At 49.6% G+C, this 24,437-nt stretch overlaps 2 protein-coding genes, 1 long non-coding RNA gene and 1 other non-coding gene across 13 annotated transcripts in view; 1 reads left to right on the top strand and 3 right to left on the bottom strand.

Moving 5' to 3' along the window:
- Positions 1-15,672, top strand: part of Sergef (secretion regulating guanine nucleotide exchange factor) — a 199,738-nt gene extending 184,066 nt beyond the window's left edge. For 4 of the 7 annotated variants that reach the window (XM_030242640.1, XM_006540943.4, XM_011250869.2 and 1 more), the window contains one exon: positions 15,296-15,663. In XM_030242640.1, coding sequence (XP_030098500.1) covers position 15,296 — 1 coding nt within the window. In that variant the 3' untranslated portion in view covers positions 15,297-15,663. Of the gene's footprint in view, positions 1-15,295 lie in introns of all 7 variants that reach the window. The other 3 variants (XR_003946486.1, NM_013789.2, XM_030242642.1) reach the window with 3 other exon arrangements.
- Positions 1,859-15,318, bottom strand: LOC115486521. The gene is made up of 2 exons (XR_003946767.1): positions 15,217-15,318; positions 1,859-13,863 (listed from the first exon to the last, which is right to left on the bottom strand). It is a non-coding gene; the product is annotated as an uncharacterized LOC115486521 (long non-coding RNA).
- On the bottom strand, positions 8,312-8,418 carry LOC115486835. The gene has a single exon (XR_003947166.1). It is a non-coding gene; the product is annotated as a U6 spliceosomal RNA (small nuclear RNA).
- Positions 15,673-20,124: 4,452 nt separating the features above from the next.
- The window catches only part of Kcnc1 (potassium voltage gated channel, Shaw-related subfamily, member 1), a 42,488-nt gene continuing 38,175 nt past the window's right edge, over positions 20,125-24,437 (bottom strand). Inside the window, exons 3-4 of one of the 4 annotated variants that reach the window (XM_006540646.2) lie at positions 23,485-23,694; positions 20,125-21,817 (exon numbers count right to left, since the gene is read on the bottom strand). In XM_006540646.2, coding sequence (XP_006540709.1) covers positions 21,747-21,817; positions 23,485-23,694 — 281 coding nt within the window. In that variant the 3' untranslated portion in view covers positions 20,125-21,746. The remainder of the gene's footprint in view (positions 21,818-23,484; positions 23,695-24,437) is intronic. The other 3 variants (XM_006540647.2, XM_006540648.2, NM_001112739.2) reach the window with 3 other exon arrangements.

The following is a 24,437-nucleotide window of genomic DNA, read 5'->3' as shown; positions in this document are numbered from 1 at the left end:
CTTCTGTCCCCATGTCTCTACCTCCTGAATACCAGGACTATGGGTGTGAGCCACCACAGCTTGTTCATGCCATTCTGGGCATCAAACCCAGGCCTCATGCCTGTTAGGCAAGCACTCTACCCACTGAGCTCCATTCCAGCCCTACCTGGTACCTACTTTTTCTGGGCTGTATCATTTTAAGCAAGTGGTTTAACCCAGTAGTTGCCTCCAAACCTATATCCTCACCCAGGATATCAATATTTGAATTTTGAAGTAATGAATTTTGATTTAAAAAAATTTAAAAAAGTATTGGTGGCCATTTAACCTTACCACATGCTTTCATAGTGAAACCCTATTGAGAAAAGCAGCCCTGCAAAGACCTCCATGTTGTGATCAAGACACCCAAAGCTTGGCCATGGTTGTAACCTTGGTCAAGGTTAGTATCTCCTTCTACCAAGAACTCAATTCAGTTTTCACATCGGAAACATTCAGGAGTTGGATTTTACTGTCTTGAATGGTTCTTTTCGCTCCCAAAGTCTGAGAAATCCATTAAGGGAAAAAAATTCTCTTAGCGTGCCACCCCCATCACCAATATACCCCTAGGCTGGCAGCTGACCTCAGCTTGACTCCTGCTGCCAACTCTGGAAACTGCCCTCCCAGGAGGCTGTAGACCAGAACACTGTTCCTGGATGCAGAAATATCTTTCAGATGTAGAAGGAGCATCCTTCAGAAGTGCCTCCTCTGCCCTGCCCCAGTGCAGCGGCTAGGCTTGGCTTGCATCCCAGAACAGTGAAGAATTGTTGGAAGGAGGTTTTGGGGTTTTTTTTGTTTTTGTTTTTTTCACTTCACCTGTGTCCTGCATTTTCCTAGGACCTGTTGTCTTCCTGCACCTTTGATTGCTGAGGATTCTATTTTCTCAGCCACCTGCAGTCTACTGCTCTGTGCACGTCACTGTGCAGAGTACAGAGAGACAATAGCCATTGTTCTCACCTGGTGACACAGTCTGCAGCATGGACAGGTGAAATAAAGCAGAGCTGCAGAGTTCCTGGGAGGCTTGTCGGGAGGGAAAAGGCTGTGAACTTGATTGAAGAGTGGACCGCCTCTGCATTGTTCCAGCTGTTACCCCTTCCGTAGAGCTTAAAGGACTGGGACAGAGGGTGAGCTCAGAGTCCCTTTACTGCCCTGAAGCGTATCCATAACAACTGTTGCAGACTTTCTACAGGATGTGGGGCTTGAGCTGAGCCTCGCTGGCCTTTAGAATGGAATGGGAGATGTGGATGAGCATCTTCAAACTCTAGGACAGAGCATGAGGCTATATAGTCTAAGGGTAGGGCAAGATGAGAAGTCCTTACATGAGGATGGAGAGATGTGGGAGGCACAAGAGTAATGTGGTCTCAGAACAGGCAGCCCTTATATTTCATAAAGGGCCAGGGTCCCTCTGGACTAAGATCCCACTGAAGAGATACCAGGCAGGATAGGGGAGCAAAAACCAGGCTGAGAAGTGGGGCTTCTTCCTTACCTGGGAGTCATATTCTAGTATATCTCATGACAGACCTTCACTATCTAGGCATGGGGTCTCTTCTCTGGACCTTTCCTCTCTCCAAGAAGTACATTTGGTAGGACCCTGGCAGCCTACAGGGGAATAAATTTTCCTAAGACGTCTGCCCTTGACTTGTGGGCTGTTCCTCAGCAGATGTTTCCCTGAACTTGAAATAACCAGAGGAGTGTTTTGACTTTGTTGAGAGTCAGAGTCTAGATTTATCAGCTAGAGCTAAGTCCAGGAATCAGATGCCCTCCACCTAGCTGTGACCTCCATCTTTGCTGTCTCCGGTCTATGTTGCTTTTCTACTGCTGTGACAAAAACACCATGACCAAGGCGACTTGTAAAAGAAAGCATTTAATTTAGCTTGCAGTTTCAGAGGGTTAGAGTCCACGATGGCAGAGCAGAGACAGGCATGGCGGCAGGAATGGCTGAGTGCTCCATCTTGATCCACAGCAGGGGACAGAGAGAGAAAGAACACTGGAAATGTCGTGAATCTTTTGAAATCTCAAAGCCTGGCACATACATCCTCCAACAAGGTCACATCTCCTAGTCTTCTATAAACTTTCCTACCACCTGGGGACCAAGTAAGTATTTAAACATAGGAGCCTATGGGAGCCATTCTCACTCAAACCATCACAGCTGCCCAGATCCCCCCTCAACAGCATCATCTGTGCCCATCTCTTGGTCCTGCCTCTGCCTCTGTAAAGGGTGTCCCCCCTCTCATTCTTCCTCCCTCCCTCCCTCCATTCCTCTTCTGCACCCCACTGTCCTTGATGTAGCTCAGGCTTCATTCACCCTGGACTTCACCTTGGCTTCCAAACTGATATGCAGGTCAACTTTCAACCACATTCAACCCAAAGTGTCTAAGATATAAGATTGTATAGGTGCTTTATAGATGTTACCATGGCAGCAGCAGTGAGATGCTGATGCTGATTTTACCTCTGAAGCACAACCCTGACTTTGCTCTCCTCTTACTACCCAGTGTCTTAGGAACTGCCAAGTAGCTGTCAGATACAGTCCAAAATCTATAGTTAGGCCTTTTGAAGATTAGATCTCCTGAGTCATTTGCAGTGATCTCCCCCTGTCAGCCAAATTTCTACTACTCTCTACATTTCTGTTTCTCCCACCAAATGGAACTACTGCTGTTAGTGTGGAGCTTCCCAGAGTCCAACCAGGTCTCTGTTCACAGTGTTCTCCATGTTTGGAACGTCTGAGTTTCTACCACAGCAGCTTTTCTTCATCTATTAGGGGATATCTGATGGTCTTCTAGACTGCTCATTCCTTAAGGCAGATATCATGGCTCAAAAAAGGTACAGTGAATGTTTTGTTCGTTACTTGAAAGACCTGACTTGTCTCTGAAGCTAGAGTTTGAATCAGGGAAGTTAGAAAGGACTGTCTGTCCACACCTCGGAGTCTAGTCCTTGAAGAGATTTGAAAGTTTCCCCATTGTCTGTGGGAAAGCACCCAGCCAGCTGCACATGGGTATGACCCCAGCATGTTTTGTACAAACAAATGGGCTTCTCCTCTAACAGACTGGTCAGAGAAGGCAAGGGATGGGACAGGGAGATAACTCAGGTATAATGAGCCAGGTATAGCCTATGGTTAGGAGTCTTAAGATAACTGTCATGGAGGGTTCTATTTTCAAGAGACTCCAGTCTTATAGCAACAGCTTGGCGCTTAGTTGGCAGAAGGTCAAGGGAGTAGAAACAGAGTCAGGGTCCTGATCTCTTACTTTGAGCTTCCCTTTGGCTTCTAGGCTCATACTCCTCTAGTCCAAAGCACAGAGGTCCTATTGCTGCTCCAGAGCAGAACTCAGCCTGGAGTGTCTCATAGGGAAATAGGTTCCCTTTCTGGGTCAGTATGATTTGGGAGTGTAACCTCACTCTAGAAACATCTTCTTCTGATCTTCCATTCTTCAGTGAGCAGAGTTAGGGGAGACCATGAAGGGAGAATTCTGGAACTTTGGTTTCCTTTAAAACACAAGAATGTGTTTTTGTTTTCATGCCAGGTGTGGGGAAATGGGGCTGCTTTGGACTGACTGCAGCAGATGACTATGATTTGCCTCAAGCTCTAACAGAGGTGCGACTTTGCCAGCTGCAGATCATTTCTGCATCTGTGTGACATCTGGAATTCAGGGATTTTTTTCAGAGAGTAAATGAATATAAATGCTAGGGCCCTGAGAGGCGGGGTCAGTGGTTGTTGGTCATTTGGCGGGGGGATTAATTGTGGTTTGTTAGTAGTCATGCTCAAAGGAAAAGAAGAAATTGGATTCAGATCTTTCTACCTCTCTCTATCTCCCCCTCCTCAGGGAGGGGAGGAATAAAGAGTGGGAAAAAGAACACACGAATTAGCAAAGACCAGCAGCTACAAGTAAAGAAAGGACATGAAGAAAGAAGTTAGACTCAAAGTTCTATCTCTTTCCCCCTATCCTTTCTCTCTTATCCAGTGATAGGGGTAAATCTGGGAGGGACAAAGGGTGGGAAAAAGAAGAATCCACAAAGTAGCAGAGAACCAGCCACAGGACAGTGGTGACAGGAGGTGAAGGATCTGCCTCTACTTCTTTGCAGTCTGGCTCCCCAGGCCCTTGATTCCATTTCAAACTCACGCTGTGAACATGCCACCCTCCGGGCCACCATTTGGAAAAGCCGATCTCAGCCTGACACTCACTGCCTGTAAATGGCGTAGAATTAGGCTAATCAGTGGCTCTTAATTTCCCAACAAATGCGGGTGCTGTGCTAATTGCCAGGGTCCACACCGGCAGATCCCCAGTTGGCGGCATCAAATAAGAGAAGTGGTAATTTGGGGGCTGGAGTGGGGGAAGGCCTGCTTTGTTGGCTGAGCCAGTTAAAAACTCTATTAGGCCACATGAGCCGAAGCAGAGCCAGCCAGAGCCTGGCCCTCTTGATCAGCCAGGGAATTGGGTGAGTAGCCCCCAGAGTGCATGCTGGAACTGAACCTCCTCAAAGATGTCCGGCATCTCCTTGTCCATGAATAGATTTGTTCTGTTCTTATTCATGGTGGAAGATTTCACCAGCAGCATGGCAGGGCAGGGCAGCCCATCAGGGATAAAGCATCCCCAACCTTGGTCTGCTGTTACCATGGCAACATGGCATTTCCAGACTCTCCAGGCAACCTTGTGGCATCTGCTGCTGTAAGCGATTCATGTGGAAAAGGGCCACGGCTCCTTCTCCCGAGAGAACAAGCTATGAAGGCAGGGCACCATTCACTGGAGGGGCCAGGGTCTCAAAGGAAGTGGCTCTTCAAGTCAGCCTGTCTACTCCAGTCTGGGGGCAGAGGGCAAAGCTGCCAGGTCAGAAGAGATTGAGGACACAGAACAAACAAAGGCTGGTTGTGGAGCATGTGCACAATGCTGACAGTTTGGCTAGGTGGCAGGACAGACACTGATGGAGAAGGCATGGTCACTTTTGCCCTGTTGAAACCTGCCACTTTAGCTCTGCCTGACAAACCCTGACCTTACCTTCATTGTATCTTCATTGTTATATTCTGATGCCTTCCCCACCTGAGCTTCTGGACACACATGCCTTCCTTTGAGTGGGCGTTCCTCCCCTCCTGTCTCTGTTCCCTGTTGTATGTTATCACTCCAGCGCTCCCTAGCTTCCTTGAAGCTCTACTCTTCCTCTGTGGGGATGCAGAGAGAAAATGCTTAGTCTAGGTCAGGCAGGGATCCAGAAGCCGTGAGACACAGGTTAAGAACTCAGGATCCAGGCAGGCTGAGCCTCGATTGTTTCCTGGCTTTCCCACTGCTTGGAGGTGAGCCTAAGCCTCAACTAAGCCCCACCTTCTTCTTCTTCTTCTTCTTCTTCTTCTTCTTCTTCTTCTTCTTCTTCTTCTTCTTCTTCTTCTTCTTCTTCTTCTTCTTCTTCTTCTTCTTCTTCAGGGTGAAATGAACTCAGATCGGACATCCTTACCCTAGGTTCTTAGGGTAGTGAGATGTCAGAGCAGAAGTCTAGTGTGGAGTATCATTAAGCGTTAGTTACTTTCCTTAAAAACGAGACTCATTCCCCTCTACACCTTTCTCCTTTGCTCATACGAGGCACTGAAATAGCACTTTATGTGGAGTTGCTATCAGGTGGATATCTTTGCCTGGCTGGATGCTCTTGTGATGGAAAGGAGTCATCCACATTGGTGGCTACACACTCCTGTCTGGTGTTCGTAGCATCGACACTGCGTGCAGGGCTGGGGCCCTGTCAGGCTGAGTCTGTCCTGAAGCTCGGCTTGCCCAGTAAAGTCTGGTCCCTTTGTTAGATGCTCCATGGCCTAGGATGTCAACCGTGGACCTCCGTGAAGGAACGTAGCTCCTTTCCTCCCTGTGGGAACAGCCGGCATTCATAGTCCCTAAAACCTAACTTTATGATCAGCAAAGGATTTCCGTTCGCTCTCTTGAAGTGAATAGGCCCTGAAACTGTCAGCAGCAAGAATGGCTTATTCAGTGGATAAAGTCTCTGCATCTTTATCACAGGGCACTTCCTGTCTTAACCCACACAGTAGGGAGTCTGGAGAAGGCCTTGTTCTCATCTTCTGATCATACCTCTGTTGGTCCTCCCCAGGAAGGAAGGCTTTGGTATGTGTAGCTCTTTTCAAATGATCCCAGTGAGATAAAGCATGTGAGCTTAGCCTCAGAGCATCTTGTATTGGATCATGATGCCCCATCACTTACAAGCTGGCAGCCATTCTCCTGGAGGTGCTCGTGTGCTACCATCCTGCTTCAAGTGTGTGCTGGGGCTGATGGTGCCTGGAGGGTCTGACATTTTGAGTGACAGGTGAGGGGCATTTTCCCAGGAGCCATCTCTAAGTCAACATGGCTGCATGTGCCGCTGGGCTGAGGATGCACGCCTGAGTATGGCAATAGCACACTGTTTTCAGGAGACAGAGCTCAGCAGAGCTGGAGAGTCACTTGGGGCCACTGAAGCTGATTCGTTCTGTCTTCAGGTGCTAGAACAGAGACCATGAGAGACCATGACTTACCCAGCCCCATCTACCAAGCAAGTGTAAAGCAAGCCTTGGATCTGACGCCAGCCTTTAGGTTTAGCACTGCACTGCTGTGACAGTGTTAGATGTCTGCCTTCATTGGAATTGATTTTAAAACATTAGGTAAAGAAAGAGGAAGGGTCTGGGGAGCTGGTGCAGTGGGTAAGGCATTCGCCCCAGAGCCTGGAGACCTGAGCTCAATTCCAGAACCCACAGAGAAGTGGAGGAAAGAGTCAGCTCCTAAAGTTCTTCTGTGACCTCCACACATTGTTCTGTGACCGTGCACACCATGCAACTGCGCACACGCACACTCATATACACACTCTCTTAACTGGTTTTTCAGGGAAAGGGAGTTTTTCAGAGACGTATGCCTCAGACAATCAACAGACTTTTTTTTTAAAATTAGGTATTTTCTTCATTTGCATTTCAAATGCTATCCCAAAAGTCCCCCATACCCACCCACTCCCACTTCTTTGCCCTGGCGTTCCCCTGTATTGAGGCATATAAAGTTTGCAAGACCAAGGTGCCTCTCTTCCCAATGATGGCCGACTAGGCCATCTTCTGATACATATGCAGCTAGAGACACGAGCTCCGGGGGTACTGGTTAGTTCATATTGTTGTTCCACCTATAGGGTTGCAGACCCCTTTAGCTCCTTGGTACTTTCTCTAGCTCCTCCATTGGGGACCCTGTGTTCCATCCAATAGCTGACTGTAAGCATCCACTTCTGTGTTTGCCAGGCCCCAGCATAGCCTCACAAGAGACAGCTATATCAGGGTCCTTTCAGCAAAATCTTGCTGGTGTATGTAATGGTGTCAGCGTTTGGAGGCTGATTATGGGATGGATCCCCAGGTATGGCAGTCTCTAGATGGTCCATCCTTTCATCTCAGCTCCAAACTTTGTCTCTGTAACTCCTTCCATGGGTGTTTTGTTCCCAATTCTAAGAAGGGACAAAGTGTTCACACTTTGGTCTTCGGTCTTCTTGAGTTTCATGTGTTTTGCAAATTGTATCTTGTATCTTGGGTATTCTAAGTTTCTGGGCTAATATCCACTTATGAGTTCTTTTGTGATTGGGTTACCTCACTCAGGATGATGCCCTCCAGGTCCATCCATTTGCCTAGGAATTTCGTAAATTCATTCTTTTTAATAGCTGAGTAGTACTCCATTGTGTAAATGTACCACATTTTCTGTATCCATTCCTCTGTTGAGGGGCATCTGGGTTCTTTCCAGCTTCTGGCTATTATAAATAAGGCTGCTATGAACATAGTGGAGCATGTGTCCTTCTTACCAGTTGGAACATCTTCTGGATATATGCCCAGGAGAGGTATTGCGGGATCCTCCCGTAGTACTATGTCCAATTTTCTGAGGAACCGCCAGACTGATTTCCAGAGTGGAAATCAGAGTACAAGCTTGCAATCCCACCAACAATGGAGGAGTGTTCCTCTTTCTCCATATCCTCGCCAGCATCTGCTGTCACCTGAGTTTTTTGATCTTAGCCATTCTGACTGGTGTGAGATGGAATCTCAGGGTTGTTTTGATTTGCATTTCCCTGATGATTAAGGATGCTGAACATTTTTTTCAGGTGCTTCTCAGCCATTCGGTATTCCTCAGGTGAGAATTCTTTGTTTAGCTCTGAGCCCCATTTTTAATGGGGTTATTTGATTTTCTGGAGTCCACCTTCTTGAGTTCTTTATATATATTGGATATTAGTCCCCTATCTGATTTAAGATTGGTAAAGATCCTTTCCCAATCTGTTGGTGGCCTTTTTGTCTTATTGACGGTGTCTTTTGCCTTACAGAAGCAAAAATATGGAACGCTTCACGAATTTGCGTGTCATCCTTGCGCAGGGGCCATGCTAATCTTCTCTGTATCGTTCCAATTTTAGTATATGTGCTGCCGAAGCGAACACATCAACAGACTTTTTAAGAGATTAAATTGTAAAAGCAACATAGGAACATCGAAGGAGATTTAAATAATAGAAAATAATTTTATTTAAGTAAAAAAGCTAAGCAATCCCCCTCAGTCCTCAAAAATAGTCTGGCAAACAGGTTTGTGTCTGTAGACAAAGGATTGATTGGGCTGATGGAGCCTTAGACCCTCCAGGTTTGACTCTGAGTGTAGAACCAACCAGAGAGGCACATGGGGGCTGTACTCAGCGCTACAAATGTCCCATAGATACCATGACTAATCCTAGTAAGGATAACACCCCCTCGCTTTGGCAGTCCCCTCCAGGTAACCACTTCTCCACGAGTTCAGATTTGACTGTTGGGTCATCCTTAGGGAAGGTCTTCAAAGAAATAAAACTATTCTCATTCACACCCCTAGGAGCAATGGGGTTCCTCACTGCTGAGAGTTACCATCAGAAAGCAGGGGCATTCAGTAAACATCAGTGTGTGAATGAGTGACCGGATGCTGGCTGCCCTTCTAGAAAACGTTATGCGAAGCATCTGATCCCTTGGTTAGAGTCCGCGGAGCTGGGGCAGTCATGGCTGAGTGCCCCTTACCACTGCTCTATGCAGGGTGGCGCCATGGTGCCAGTTTTGTGCCCTGAGATACTGAAAGGAGTTCAGCTGATGTTTCTCCTACCGCAGTGCCTATCAAATTCTGGAATGCACCAGAACCTCCCCCCTGGGGAGGTGTTCGGACTGGGGGGTGAGCATCTAGCCTCCTGTGAACAAGCAAGAAGGTTGTCAGGACATTGTTGGGGATATAGTGGCCTACTTCTTGGAGCTGGAGAAACCAGAGTCAGCCCAGGTCATGCAGTCCTGTAAGAGACAGGTTCCCTTAGAATCTAATCTGCATGCCTCATCTGCATCCCTCCCCCCCTCCCCCTTGCACCACAACAGCAACTGGGCCAGCAAACAAATGACACAGCAGAGAATAACAAAACGGTTTCCATAGCGATGCTTAGTAGCTTGTGCCTGTCAGCAGGCCTCAGACAAACTCTAGTCTGAATCCTGGCTAGTGAGATGTTACCTGCTCCCAGCAGGGGAGAAAATGGGTAAGGTGGCGTGGTTTTGTCCTGTGATTGTATACTTGGGAGATTTCCCCCCTAAGTTCTCTAATAGCTGGGAGCAAGATAGAGGAGGCCAAAGAAGGCTGGGAACTGGCTCCTGGGCCTGAAACAGGGCCATCCCAGCAGCAGTGAGGGGTGCCAGCTGAGCAGGTATCATGTGACGGACTCTGCTGGGTACTGTATGTATCTGTTTAAAAACAACAAAGACAAGTGAGAAATGACAGACCTGTGTACAGATGATGAAGCCAAGACCTAGGTGTGCATGCCAGATGACAGCAATAGCAAATCCAAGCCTGGCGGGGCCCCATAGCTACCGAGCAGCAACAGCTGATTCCCAAATGTCTGCTCCCACCCCTGAGTAAGAATTCAGACTAAGTACTGGCTAGTGGCTCCTCCTCATCTCAGGAGGGAGAGGGGCCACAGGCAACTCATTCTAAGAGCTGCAGTGAAGTAGTTCAGGCCGGCCTTCTGGGAAAGAGCTAGGTGCGGAGCTGGTCTCACACACACAGACAGACACACACACACACACACACACACACAGACACAGACACAGACACACACACAGAGACACACACACACACAGACACACACACACACAGACACACACACACACAGACACACACACACAGACACACACACAGACACAGTCACAGACACACACACACACAGAGACACACACAGACACACACACACACACAGACACACACAGACACACACACACACACAGACACACACACACAGACACACACACACAGACACACACACACAGACACACACACACAGACACAGACACACACACACACAGACACACACACACACACAGACACACACACAGACACAGTCACAGACACACACACACACACACACACACACACATACCACGAGCACACATACAGCAGTTCCTTTGGTGAGGATTGCTGTCACTGCCTGCCCAGCTCCTCACTCTGGCTTCCTCTCAGGAGACTGTGCCACTCTAGGGGCAATTGACATTTAACAACTGTTCGCACCAGAAACAAATATTTACTGAGCATCTTTTTCAATTGTATGCAGGTTTTTCAGTTTTTTGATAAAGCTATTGAACAAAACCCAGCTTTTGCTCCCTTGGAGTTTTGCATTCTAGCAGAGATGAAAAGGGTCTGACGGCTGTTGCATGTAGGGAGAGAAAGGCCTGGAGCTCTCAGGAGTTAGACAGCATCTCCCCCGAGAGACCCTGGCAGCAGGGTCTGTGCATTTCCTTTTCAAATATCACATTTTCTGGGCATGACACTTCTCCCATGACGCTGTTCCGGGAGAGGGTTGCTGGGCTGCATCTGTGTCAGCAGCCCGTGTCAGCAGCCTGGCCACTCACCTGGAGGAGCTCTGCTTCCTTGGACCAGGGCTTGCAGCTACACAGCATGACAAACGTCCTGTCAAGCATACAGTTTGTATGACAGTAAAGATAGTTACAGAGAAAATGAATATGTATTGACCCATACAGTATTATAAATCTAAGACAGTCACTTTGTTTATGGAAAAGCAAAGCCAGAAACTGACTTAGAGTGGCTCAGGACCTGCGTGCACAGGGCTGGCTCCCGACTGCCCTGTGTCATCCCTCCTACAGTTCTCACAGGTTTATTCTCTCTTCAGCTCTCCACAGGGCTCTGCTTGCCGAATGTGTCTGGCAAGAACCTCTGTCATTGGCCTGCTTGCTTGCTTGCTTGCTTGCTTGCTTGCTTGCTTGCTTGCTTGTTTTTGAGGCCAGGTCTCTCTATGTAGCCCTGGCTGTATGGGAGCTTAGCTATACCAGGCTGGCCTCAAACTCACAGAGAGCTTCTGCCTGCCAAGTGCTGGGATTAAAGATATGTGCCACCAAGACTTGGCACCTCCATGTAGAATGCCCCAAATTGCTCCTCATTTTAGCCCCCAAAACTGGTTTTTTTCCCAGGCCCCCTCAGCTCCACAGAGAGTGGTCCTTTAAGGGCATATATGAACCCTAGGGGAAGACTCCACACTTTGGGCAGCAGTGTTGTATCAGGTCCTCAGAGGCAGCTAAGGCATCACCCTATATTGCATCTGCATCTGTGTTTTGAACTTGATCAAACTCAGCACCAAGTGAGACATGTACTGTTTTGAGGGGGCTCGGGACTTCCGATGTGAGGATCCCAGTGCCATCATCACACCACTGCTGTGCTAGGGACCCCAGGAGAGCATAGCCCAGTCCATAGGAAACAGTATCCTGTGTATTAGGTGGGCAACTATTGGCACACTAGGACTGGCTCTGACCTGTGTCCTCCTTTTATGATGACATAGCCATTCTTCTTCCTTTTTCTTTCTTTCTTTCTTTCTTTCTTTCTTTCTTTCTTTCTTTCTTTTTTTTTTGAAAATAAAAGTTTAGATGTATTTATTTTATTTGTATGTGTTTGAATACATGTGTATACCATGTGGATGCCTGGTGCCCACAGAGATCAAACAATATTAGATCAGATTCCATGGCACAGGAGTTACACATGATTGTGACTCACCTCGTGAGTGCCAGGAACCAAACCCAGGTCCTCTGCAAAAGCAACAAGTGCCATGGAGCCCTCTCTCCAGGCCGCATGCCATTCTCAGATGATTTTCAATGGATTATTAAAAAGAGAACCGATGGGTCTGGGGAGATGGCTCTGTGGACGACAACAGGCATGGTGGCACACACCCGTGTCCCCACACTGGGGGATAAAAAGATCATCCCTGGGTTTGCTGTCCAACCCCCTAGCCAATCAATAACCTCTGAGTTCAGTGAGAGACACTGTCTCAAAAAATAACGTGGAAAAACAATGAAGAGACCCGACCTTGATCTCTGACCACATGCCCGTGCTGACACACACAAAGGGAAGGAGAGGTGGGGCAGCACACTGCTGGGGCCCCCTCACATGTAAAGTACTTCTGTAGGAATAAGTTCAGTGAAGCCTAGCATGCAACATTTGGCATGTAGCACAGTGTTTGGAGCCTGTTCCATAGTCTAGGTGCTCAACCTTGTCTTGGAAGCAAGCCGCATCCATGAAATGAGACCGCCACACTGGGCTGTAACAACCTAAGCAAATAACACACACAACTCGAGTAAGTTCTCCTCAGAGTGTCGGGGAAGAGATGTCTGGGCCTTTGCCAGGCTTCTCCTACCTAGCAGGCATGAACGTCCTGGCTCCAGGCCTCATCTACTCAACCCTGAGTGTAGCTTCCTCAGAGCAGTTCCCTTTGGCAGGGGAAGGAGGGCGTGCTGTGTCCTGTGGTGTGGTCAGCTCTGTCTTCCTCCCACCCCCTATCTCTGCTTCCCAGCCCTGCCCCTGCTGACAGTCAGCTGTGTGGCTTACCAGGGCCAAGCACTTGGCCCATGCAAAGTGACAAACTGGGCCCTAAGGTCCTGGGCTCTTCCCCTCTCCTCCCTGCTCCTGATCGGCCTGGTGGAGTTCTTGCCCAATCAAGGAAGGGGTGTGTGTATCATTCTCTCAGTATGTGTTTCTGCCTCTTGCCAGCCAACCTGAAGATGTGTGTTTCCCTGTACCTGAGCCCCTGACCAGTACTACTTCCCTCCCAAGGAGGTGAAGCCCTCTCTTGAAACAGTGGTCTGTAAAACAAACTCTTAGTGTAAGATTTAAACATTGGCATCATGGGAAAGTCAGGAGTATTTCCTAATAAAGATGGGTTTTCAGTGTTTACGCACTGTTGAAGAAATTGAACATAAAAGGCCCAGTGAGCCTGCTGGTTGTAATGGCACACCTGTGCTCCAATGTTTGGGGGAGTGGAGACAGGAGGATGGGGGTTTAAGGTTATCCTTGGTTAAATAGTTAAGTTCAAGGCCAATATAAGCTTCATGAAACCTGTTCAACACACACACACCCCAAAAAAACCCAAACCAGTCAATAGAGTCGTAAGTACATGTCTGCTAAAAGATCTAGAACAAAATTTTAAGTCAAACTGAAAACAACACCAACAAAAAGCACCAGGTGATGCCGCTTTTGGATTTGAGCACTCACATGTTTTGATATTAACTGGTATTGGGGGATATTAGCTGAGCTGTGGAGGGTTGAAGAAACAGTATCCAAAGAGAGGAAAGGATCCAGGAAGCAGAGCACTTCGCTCTACTGATTTCATTGGTAATCAAAGTACACATTAAAACAGCCAGACACCATTTTGTGTTCAAATTAGAAAAGATTTTTTTAAACCCATGATGTTAATAAACACTGGTGATGTGGGAGAGGGGCAGAGATGCCCACAGATCACCAAAGTCATGTTCAAAGAGCATCCTGGCAGTCCTCACAGAGTTCTCGAGTGTCTTCAAGATGGCTGTCCCTGCTGGCTGGGAATCCCCATCCTACAAATCTAATTTGAGAAGGTAATTAGAGGGAGCAGCAGAGATTCACGCACAAAGATGTCCATGCTATGCTGTAGGAAAATGGAAAGTCAGAGACAACCTGAGCACCTGATGATGGCCTGCAGGTTCAGTAAATTGTCTCATCCTCAAAGTGTGCAGTTAGGCGGCCACTATAAAGAAACTGCTTAGCCAAAGTCTCCATAAACAAAGTGAAGTGACACACCCCAGACTTCTGGGAGAAGACACTTGCAATGTATAGAACTAAGTTGTTCGTAGGAAAAGGCAAAGACCGACAAGGTGGAGAGTGTGAACATGTGATCCACAGAGCCCAAGATGGCGCAGACTCATAAAGGGAGCTCTTTCCCGTTAACAAGCTCTCAGGCTAAATGAATGTAGTCAGCAGAGTGTGAGTAGTCTACAGGGAAAGATGCAGAGAGACACATCTGTAAGATGCTCAGGGCAGTACCGTCTATAGCAGCAGCCATTTTGGTAATGTTGTATAATATCATATTGCAGATTGGTATGTTTAGTTCAGTGGCAACAGTGATGAGCTGGTATCCCAAGAGTGTGGCTAAGTGGAACAAACCTTCACATAAGGACAGGCTGTTGATGAGCTTGGTCTATAAAACATTGGCTCAGATAAATGGCTAAGTGTGAAGAACAGGTCATGTAAAAGGTGTGTATCAGTGATGTGCCTTTATACGTCTTTAAGACAAACTAGCGTGAGTGTGTCTAGTGTTTATGGACATACACATATGTGCACATGCATGTACATAGAAACATACAAGCATGAGAACGGTGCACACCGGCTTCCAAGCAGGAATTCCTGCCGCAGGGTGGCGAGCACAGAGGGAGGTCAGGCTTCAACAGGATTTTCTGTCGTTGTTTTAAGGGAAGGATTGAAGTGCTTGTGGAAAAAGGATGACTAACGTTCTGAACTTAGGTTAGCGTGCCATACATTGTTTGCCATGCGTTTCTGCACACTAAGGTCTTACAGACTTTCCAGGAGTGCTCTTAAGCAGCGAGGTTGGAACCAAGTGTCTTTATAGAGCCTAAGCCGGTCGGGGACTCAGCTTCCCAGAAGCTGGGATCATGGATGGTTAACCATTGAGAGTGTGTGGGAAGCAGTTATGGCTGCAGTAAGAAGCTGATGACCTGGGCCAGGGTAGAGTGGCAGCAGAGATGGAGAAATGTGAGAGACACCGGGGTTGTTCGTGGTGGTGGAGTTAGCAGGGCTCAGTGGTGAATGAAGAGCCAAGGAGGAAAGCCATGAGTGGAGCATGAACAGCTGAGGGTGGGGGTGGGGTGGCAGAATGGGGCCCAGTGACTTGAGGTGGGGGGGGGGCAGGCCATGAACATACCCTGTTATTGACCACAAGCTCTGTTTTCTTCCTGTGTACGCTGGACGTTACAGTGATGTCTGTGCCCTCTCTTCCGCAGGGGACAAGTGCTGCTCCTGGGGTTGGAACGAACACGGCATGTGTGGGGATGGCACTGAGTCCAATGTCTGGACTCCAACTCCAGTGCAGGCTCTGCCACCATCACCATCAAGACTCCTCCTCGTGGGCTGTGGGGCTGGCCACTCCTTGGCCGTATGTCAGCTGCCAGCACACCCTGTGCCATGCCAGGATCTCAAGGTCACCTGCCCTCTCCCAGATGACACAGAGAACACTGAATCTCAGGGTGCCGTGGACAGAGACAGACTGGAAGGAGAGACGATCAGTGACCTCAACCCAGACAGGACGAGAAATGGGGGTGGGGGGTGTGAGAGCGAGACCGTTCAATAAAGTGGCTTTATACCAACAGAAGATTCCCTGGAGAACCCTTCTGGCAGATTATGGGGTCAGTAATCTTCCTGTCAGCTTGAAAGGGGATCAGGAAGCCCTGACAACTGGGCAGGACCACGGGTCAGAACAATGAGGAGCTGCTTGCCCAGCACTCAGAGAGGCCTGAGCCTTGGAGGGACATCCTTTCTCCTCAGCACATGTGGATGAGGGGTTCCTCACTAAAGGACGTGCAGAGTAAAAACATCAGAAGGAGGCTTCAGCCCTGCATGATGTCCACCCTGAGTCCCTACATGATGTCAACCCCATGGCCGTGTTTAGGTCAGAAGGTGGGGGATTCTAGGCCACATTTAGAGCAGCACACACATCCGCTCTTACTTGGGGGTTGATTTTCTGTCCAGACCCCATTGCTCTGTCTGTCTGAGGATACCAAGGCCCCTTGTCTGGAGACAGAAGGAAAGGCACCCATGCCTTCATGACCAGGGCCCAAGCCAAGGCTGGGTGGGAAGATTGGAATGAGGAAGTGGAGAGAACGCAGGGCTTCTGGGGAGATCCAGCAGCGGAGACCCTAAGTGCAGACAAGGCTGTCTGGGGCCACTGTAGCAGGCGAACTGTATCATCTCAGAGCTGGGATGTCTAAGGCTCCAGTAGCTTCCAGAAGTTACAGAATCCTAGGACATTAAAGCTGGAGACCTCCCATCACCATAAAGCCTAGAGGCCTCCAAACTACACTCCTCAGGGCCTGGCATGGTGGCATATGACAGAGCTAGGTGGATCTCTGTGAGTTTAAGGCCAGCCTGGTCTACATAGAACGTTCCAGGCCAGTCAGGCTCACATAGTAAGACACTGTCTCAAAAAAGAAACAAAACAAAACGAAACAAAAAACCCAGCAGCCTACATTCTTGAGAGTTTCAAACATCTCCTGGCAGACGGTGAGAAGCTTGCCCATCTCCTGGTTATGTTAGGCGGGGTCGGCTTTGTCTTTACGCTATGTGATGTGCTCTACGTGAGACTGTATTTGGTAAGTGGCTCCTTAGGAAAGCGTAGAAACTGCTGATGTCATCAACCGTTCTTGTTGCTCATCAGGAGAAAATGGAGGCTGAACCAGACAGCAGTGGGATAGGAAGTAGCTGAGTGAGGAGAAGTGGGTTCAACTCAGCAGCTTTGGAGGAAGCCCATTCCAGACTCCACAGGCCTGAGCCTAGACATGCCCTGCAGCCACAGTCTGACCTGTGGCCCCAGGCATGGAGTCTTGCTCTTAGCACTGGGCCCAAGAACTATGCCCTGTTCTGCACAACCCCACCTACAGACAACATTTGTACTGTGATCTCTCTTGCTAGCATGGCCAAGCCCACAGAGATAGAACAGTTACCCAGTATGGCTTACAGGAGCAAGCTCAAGGTTACTGTCCTGTAGGCTGAGAGGTTGGCAGCAACCAGGCCCCAAAGCATTCCCATGTGTCCCGTTCTACCTAGACAGTTTCCACTCACAAGGAACCAACACCACCTTGCCCAGAGGCAAGCTACCTCCTGTCTCTTTCAGTGTATGCTGGAAAACTCCACACCCTGAGCTTCCCATTCAACCACGTACCATGGAGCCCGGTGCCATGTTCATAGGAGATAGACATGTCCGCATCCTAAACAGGGTCAGCACACAGGCCCTGACTCAGTTCTTTGATCTAGAGCCTCAGACCTTTACAGGAGGGTCAGATCCTTCTGGAAGCAGGCCCTTGTAAGAAGAAGTGCTTCCCTGCCCGCCACCTTACCTCAGCCGCCCCCATTCTGCCTTTCCTGATGGCAGCATGGCCGGAAGGCATTTCTCCTCCCCCTGCTGCCTGGCTCTGATGGGTCAAAACCTCAGAGATGAGGAAGGACAGTTGATAAGTTGAGGTTGGTTGTTGTTGTTGTTTTTCCTTCAGCCTTTGGTAGCTATTTGTCTTTCTTAGGTGTTGTCCAAGTCCCCTTTCCTGGCGGTCCATGAAGGAGCCAGCGCTTGGTCAACTCTAGAGCTAAGCAGAATGTAAATGAATGATCTTCTCAGTGTCCACAGTGGTCATTGGAGTGTGACCTTGACTGAGTGAGCTCTGAGGTCCCCATCGTTATCCGCTCCACTTTATTCTGTTTACAGCTTTTGGAGAACCAGTCTACAGGCCTCGTGGGCACTTGACACTGTCACCTACCTCACTGACCTGCTTAGGCTCATTAAGGTCACAGGAGCCTAAGAAAAGAGCTCAATGTAATTTTGGCTTTGTTCCTCATCCTTGCCCCTCATGAGAAGGAAGCACCCCCCATTGTATGATTGCAGGTGTTTGGCCAGGCCCTGGAGTAAGTGTTGCCCTAGCATGTAGCAGCTGTCACCATGCCTACTGCTCACACCCACCCTCCCTTTCTGAGCACAGGTATCTATCTTCCCTTGACCCATCTTCCACCCTTGATTATGAAGTCATCGAGCATAACCTTGGTTGGTGTGCTGACTAGTTTTATGTCAACTTGACACAAGCTAAAGTCAGCTGAGAGAAGGGACCCTCAATTGAGAAAAATGCCTCCATAGACTGGACTGCAGGCAAGCCTGTAGGGCATATTTCTTAATCAGTGATTGATGAGAAAGACCCAGCCCACGGTGGGTGGTGCTATCCCTGGGATGGTAGCCCTGGGTTCTATAAGAAAGCAGGCTGAGCAAGCCAAGTGGGGCAAGCCAGTAAGCAGCACCCTTCCATGGCCTCTGCATCAACTCCTGCCTCCAAGTTCCTGCTCTCTCCTGTCTTCCTTCAATGATATGGAAGTGTAAGCTGAATAAACCCTTTCCTCCCCAACTTGCTTTTGATCATGGTGTTTTTGCAGCAGTAGAAACTCTGACTAAGCCGGGTAGCCTGGTGCCTAGCGAGTGAATCCAGGCCCGTAATAAGTCCTTTCACCATGCCCAGACATCATCTACTCTGGGTGAGGTGACTTGGTGGTCATTTGCAGTTAGCCATGGGAGATAGTCGGGACGAGTTAGAAGTGGGTGCTAAGTACAACCTCAGAGCTGCCTCCTGATTGGAGTCCAGAGGTGGGGCAGAGTAGAGGGCAGGCGGAGAGGCTGGTGGCCTTTTGGAAAAGTAGCCGAGGGGGTGCAAGCTTCACCCACAGGGCAGCAAGAGTGGGTGGGTGTGTCCAGCTGTGAATCAGGAGAGATCTGGAACAGAACAGAAAGTGACCCTTCTGTCACGGCCCTAGACACCATGAAAACAGCAGGAGGCAAAATCCTAAGAGCCCCGGATTCAGAATCCAGGACTTTAATATTTCCCCAATCAAGGACCAGCCCCAGAAATTCATTAGCTAAAAAACAGCCCAATGCGAACTCTGGAGCTTACGATCTTGAGTTAACGTTTCACCAGGCTGTGCGGCTTTGGGCTAGTTGCCCCTTTGCACTTCATTGTCTTGGCTGTAATACGGGGTGATTAGACTGTCCCAAGCTGGCATTGGGCAATGTGTGTAAGATGCACCCTACACAGTAAATCCCCGATGTAGGTTAGTTCCCCCTCTCTAGCTGTGGTGCTTCTACAAACCTATCTTCCAGATGGCTTTGTGTTATTCAGTAAACGCTCATCTTCCTAGGAGATTCTTGGCTTCTGTCAACACCGACCTCAGAGAACAGCCCGGGCTGTTTCCCTTCTGTATCCTGAACTCAGAAGAGGATAGTGGTTAACCACCCTCAGTTAGGTGAAGCCTGGGTACCAGGAAGTGGAGGCAAGTTGTCAGGGAGGTGAGAGATGAAATAGATCAATCTCTGCTACCCACCTTCAATGCCCCACCCACCCATAGGATCACAGACTTCAGGGAGGTGACAGGGAGACTGAAGCCATAGAGAGAGCTGACACCTTTGTGCTGGTGGCCTAGAGCAGCATGCTGCCTGCTCTGACCTCATCTTAAAATGCTCAGAGGTTGGCGGTGTAGCCTTTGGGGACTCTTTCCACCGAACATTCTGAAATCACTAATGGATTCGGAAGGGCCAGAGCCTCCATTCTACCCCTCACCCAAACCTGAAAATGAAGATTCCCAGAACCGACTCCACCCTTTCCCAGGTGTGTCAGGCTGAGAGGAGTAGTCAATGAGGTTGTCTCTAGACAAGGCCTGGGAGCTGGCCAGGGCACCCAGACCTGACCGTCAGACCCAGCAATAGTCCCAGCAGGGAAGTGCCCGTGGCTGTACAGGGCAATGAGATGCTCTGACATGGCTTCCTGCAGAGAACCACCAAGATGAGTCACACAACCATAGCAGATGAGCCCCACAGAGCATGTGCCAGACGTTGTGTCAGGGCTTCATCCACCTCTGAAGAGATGCTTCCTTCCCTTGACCCGACGGGATCTGTAGCCCTAACCTGCAAGGGGCAGCATCCACAGAGCCCAGCAGCACCGCAGCTCAGAGGACTACCGTAGTAGCCACACCCACTTAGCAGAACAGAATGGAGAAACAGCCTGGAGGCAATAAAAAGTCAAAGCACTCCTTCAGATCAAAAGTCAGCTCTTTATTTCCAGGGCCAGGGCCTGGGAAGGGGAGGTTGCTGTCTTTCCAGGAAATGTCGCACTGAGAGCTCGAGATGTTGCTATTTTTTTCAACTCAAGCATGTGTTTTTCAAAAATATCATCTTTACACACACACACACACACACACACACACACACACACACACACACTAATTTTAGAATCAGACCAAAGCCAAGCTACTGTCCTCTGTTTCTGTTGGGAAAATACTATATTTATTCGAGATGCAGAAGCGGGTCTCTGCAAACCTCCAATCGCTTCAGAAAAACAAATCTGCTTTCGACTAGACAGAAACCATGTTACAAAATTTATTTCATGCTCGAATCTCTTTGCATAACATTGGGCATGCAGTTTTTTTTCTTTATTTTATTTTCTTTATTTATTTTTTTACTCTGAAGTACTAAATTGCATACAGTGCCAGTTCTCGCCTTGATGAAGGTGGAGGGGAGGCCACCCCTCTGGTGGCCCTGGACTGCAGGGACTCTACATCCTGGCTTTAGAATGACACTGGAAAATCCATATGGTGTAACTATGAACAATTTGTTATGAAACTTGGTCACATTGGAGCTACACACCAAGATGAGAGAATCAACCTAAACTAGCCGCTGTCCGGGTCTTGGGGAGAGGCCCGTTGGGTCACAAGCATGCCAGACAGAGGTGGAAGAGGGTGGCAGTGTGAATTTCCACAATCCTATTCAGAGCAGAGTTCTTGGTTTTCCACGTGAGTGGTGGGCAATGAAGGTGAGGTCAATGTGACCGATGACTGACTGCCGTTTTGGAACCTTTCCTCTAGGTCTTGTGTACAAAAAGCAATCCGCTCTACAGCCCCATCCTTGTTCCCTGACCCCCCCCCCCGCCCCACCCCCACTCCCAGAAATGTACAGGTTTCTACCGAGCACCGGTACAGTTTGACTCCAGACACCATGTGTCAAAGAGTGCTGAAAGAAAATAAGGGACTCTTGCTTTTCTCTCCATTGTTGGTGATGGTTAGGGTGGTCATACAGTCACAGCAGGGGCTGGTGGGCTTGGTTTAGCTGCGTTTTTCTGTTTAACTTCATGCAAGTCATGCTAAGGCTCCCCTTGACCCCCCCTCCCCAAATAAAAGGTAACTTCTAAAAAAAGAAAAAAATGAAAAGAAAGAAGGGCGAATCCTCTACGGTCAGTTACCATGGGCCGTAGAAAAAGCTACGTCCGTCTTAGTACAATGCCTGGGCCACTCGGACTCGTCCGGCAAACCTGCATGGCGTGAATTTACTCTGTCCGAGGGTGAGGAGGGGCTGCAGGTCCACCCAGATGCTTAATAGCCACCAGTGTCCTCGGCCAAGCCGCCTGGTCAAGTCACTCTCACAGCCTCTGTCGGCATATACTTAGCAATGACAGGGCTTTCTTTGCAAAGATCTGTATGTAGAGAATACAATTAACACTTGAGCTCCTCTTCTCGCCGTCCCCTCCCGCTCGCTCGCTCGCTCGCTCTCGCTCGCTCCGCACTTAGTTGTTAAGGAAGGAAGAGGAAAGGCTGAACAGCCGCATGCAGAGGCAGGCAGGTTCTTCTCCAGCTGGCTTGTTTCCCATGCAGCGGACCAGCCTAGCAGCCTCTTTCTCTTCCCTCTTGGGGGGGACAGGTGAAGTCCCTACTTCTGCTCTGCACCTGCAGACCTAAAGGGCTCCGAATCAGCCAGAGCAAAGCAAGTTCTTGTTGCTATCAGGAGCCGTGAGAGCCGGGCTGGATGGACACGGATGGGGCCTTCACCCTTGGTGCCTCCCAAAGAGTCCAGCACCCAAACCCGGGTGGGTTCTGAGACTAGGGGTCACCTATGGATGGGGCTTGTACTCCCTAGAACTACTAGGAAATGGGGTGCTTCTGTCCCACATCCCTCGACTTCTGGAAGCATAGTAGAGCACACATACTCTGCCCTCTTAGGCCACACCGACTGATCCAGGATTCAAGACAAGGGGGTCAGGCAGCCTATGGGGCCTTGCTGGGCAGGGCGCAGCCATGAAGATCGCTTCCCCCTATTCTTCAGGGTGGACCCCTGCTCCTGGGCATTCTACAGGCTTTACCAGGGAATAAGCCAGTTGCAAAGAGAGCAGCAGCCCCATCCACGCCACGGATGGGGCTCCCCGCAAGGCTGGTAGCCCTCTGCCATGCAGCACCATGCAGGAGCGGCACACCGCACTGAGGTCCAGGGGACCTCAGGCAGGGCAAACAAGCAGAGACCAGCCTGAATCAGATCGGCATAACTAAGCAGTCGCGCGCAACCCAAAAGACTGTCCCTCGTCTTAGTGGAGGCTACCTCCCCTCTTCTAGACCTGCCTTGGATTCTTGAAGTCTAATGTTTCCCTTGGGTCTGATTTAACCATTCCTGACACTAGGGTAGTTGACAAAGGCCAGCTGGGACTCTCAATAGTGTGACTCCCCTCTGGCCCACCCTTCTCCCTGTCATGTGTCTGTGTGAGGTGCACAGGAACATGCATGAACCTCCCAGCTAGTCTGCTGCTCTGAGGAAGGCCCAGGCCAGTGCCTGCAGCCCTATGTGGAAGGTTCTGAACGCTTCCCCAGGCAGCCCATGCTAGACCTCTCCAGATCCTGACTGCAAGAACACCGCTAGTCACAGCCTTCACTGGCCACAAGGAGGCACTGACTACCTCTGGGGCAGTAATAATGTGCTTTGTCCATGGAATGAGCTATACAAGTCCTGTTGGCACACCTCGTCTTGGCCAAGTTCTCTGTCTGCCACTCCCAGGATTCTGACTGGCACACCGCTTTACCTCTTCAAGGATAGTGGCCTTGTCTCCCAGCTCTAAAGCCACCGTTCTGTGAAGCCTCCCTTTCCACTGGCCTGCAGTTTTTCTTTAAAGGATACTTCTTCCATAGCCGAACCTTAGACTAAACTTCACAGGATGGTGGCCAAGCCAGTAATCCTCCACAACTAGAGGCTAGGAGAGAACACTTTACCTTTTGGACATGGTCTGCCCCACTGGAGAAATCTGAAGGAGCTGAGACTCCACCCTGCCTCCTTGAGTACCCCTTGGCTTGGGATTACAGACCGTGGCCATCAACCCTGGACAAGCCCCTTTCTACCATTGAGCTGAATACCAACCTACAGCTGCCTGGGCCTTGGCTTCTCTCTGCCAGCTTGCTTCCATCCCCCTTGGAGAAAGAACTCTGACTTCTAGAGGCGAATCTCCAGGGGAATCCCCCATTACCCCCTCAATGTGCCTACCTACCCCTCAGCACCCCTTGCCCGCCGCCCTGCCCACCCATCTGCAGGAGCGCAAGGCGGGCCCGGCCAATGCAGAGAGCTCCAAGTTCCTCTACATACCCTTTCTCATTCCTCCACCAGGTGGGCACGCGTACTCCCCGGTTGATAAGAGGAAGCAGGGTCCGTATCTCTCGCGGGTGCCCGAGCGGGTAAAGGGCAGGCCCTCATCGGGAGTGAGGGCCTGGTCTATGTGGGGGCAGTCTTCGTTCGCCAGCGCGGCCTTCGCCACCTCCCCATTCAGTTTGGAATCTTCAAACATATAAGCAGAAGCTATTGAGACACCGAAAACTGTTTAGTGAGAGGGGGTGACAGGCCGAAGGTGGGGCAGTCGACAAAGGACTTCTTGTTCCTGAGGATAGAAAAGTGGGTGCTCCATGGAAGGGGGGTGCAAGGCTGGGGTGGGCTGCTGACGATGCAGGAGGGAGAGAGAGAGAAGAGACTCCTAGGTTTGCTCAAAGTTTGCAAAAAGATGAATTGGTGATGGGCCTGGCGTGTGGTGCTGGGGTCAGGCACAGGGCCCAAGGCAGCGTTGATGAGACAGAATGATATGATGTATTCATGGGGAGGGGGGTCAGACACACAGCTCAGGGAGAAGACAGACAGACAGACACTCAGAAAGGCAGCCTTTCAGACCCCTCTGCTTCTAACCAGCACCAGGATGCTTCCCAGCAACATCCAGGCCCAGGCCCAGCTAGACCCCACCTGGTCCCCTCCACTCCGGCCATGCGGCTTCTGAGTTTATCCTTTGGTTCCTGGTCTATCCATCCCCCAAGTCTGACCACTCAGCTTGCTCCTCCCACCACTCCATGTAGGACCCAACTTGACCATTCAGATGCCTCTGGCTTCTCTGCCCTCAGAAGGACCAAATCCGGCGCCTCTCTAACTTTATCCCAGACAGACTAGGCTCCTCACACCTTCTCTCCTGTCCCCAAAGGGAAATGGTCTAGTCCCTCAGATTTGCCATCCCTCCTACAGACCAGCCTGGTCATGCATTCTAGACTGTCCCCCATCAA

Source organism: Mus musculus, chromosome 7 (genome assembly GCF_000001635.26).
Source record: "Mus musculus strain C57BL/6J chromosome 7, GRCm38.p6 C57BL/6J".
Classification (NCBI taxonomy): domain Eukaryota; kingdom Metazoa; phylum Chordata; class Mammalia; order Rodentia; family Muridae; genus Mus; species Mus musculus.
The sequence above is the reverse complement of the archived record's forward strand: the minus strand, read 5'-3'. Positions and strand labels throughout refer to the sequence as shown.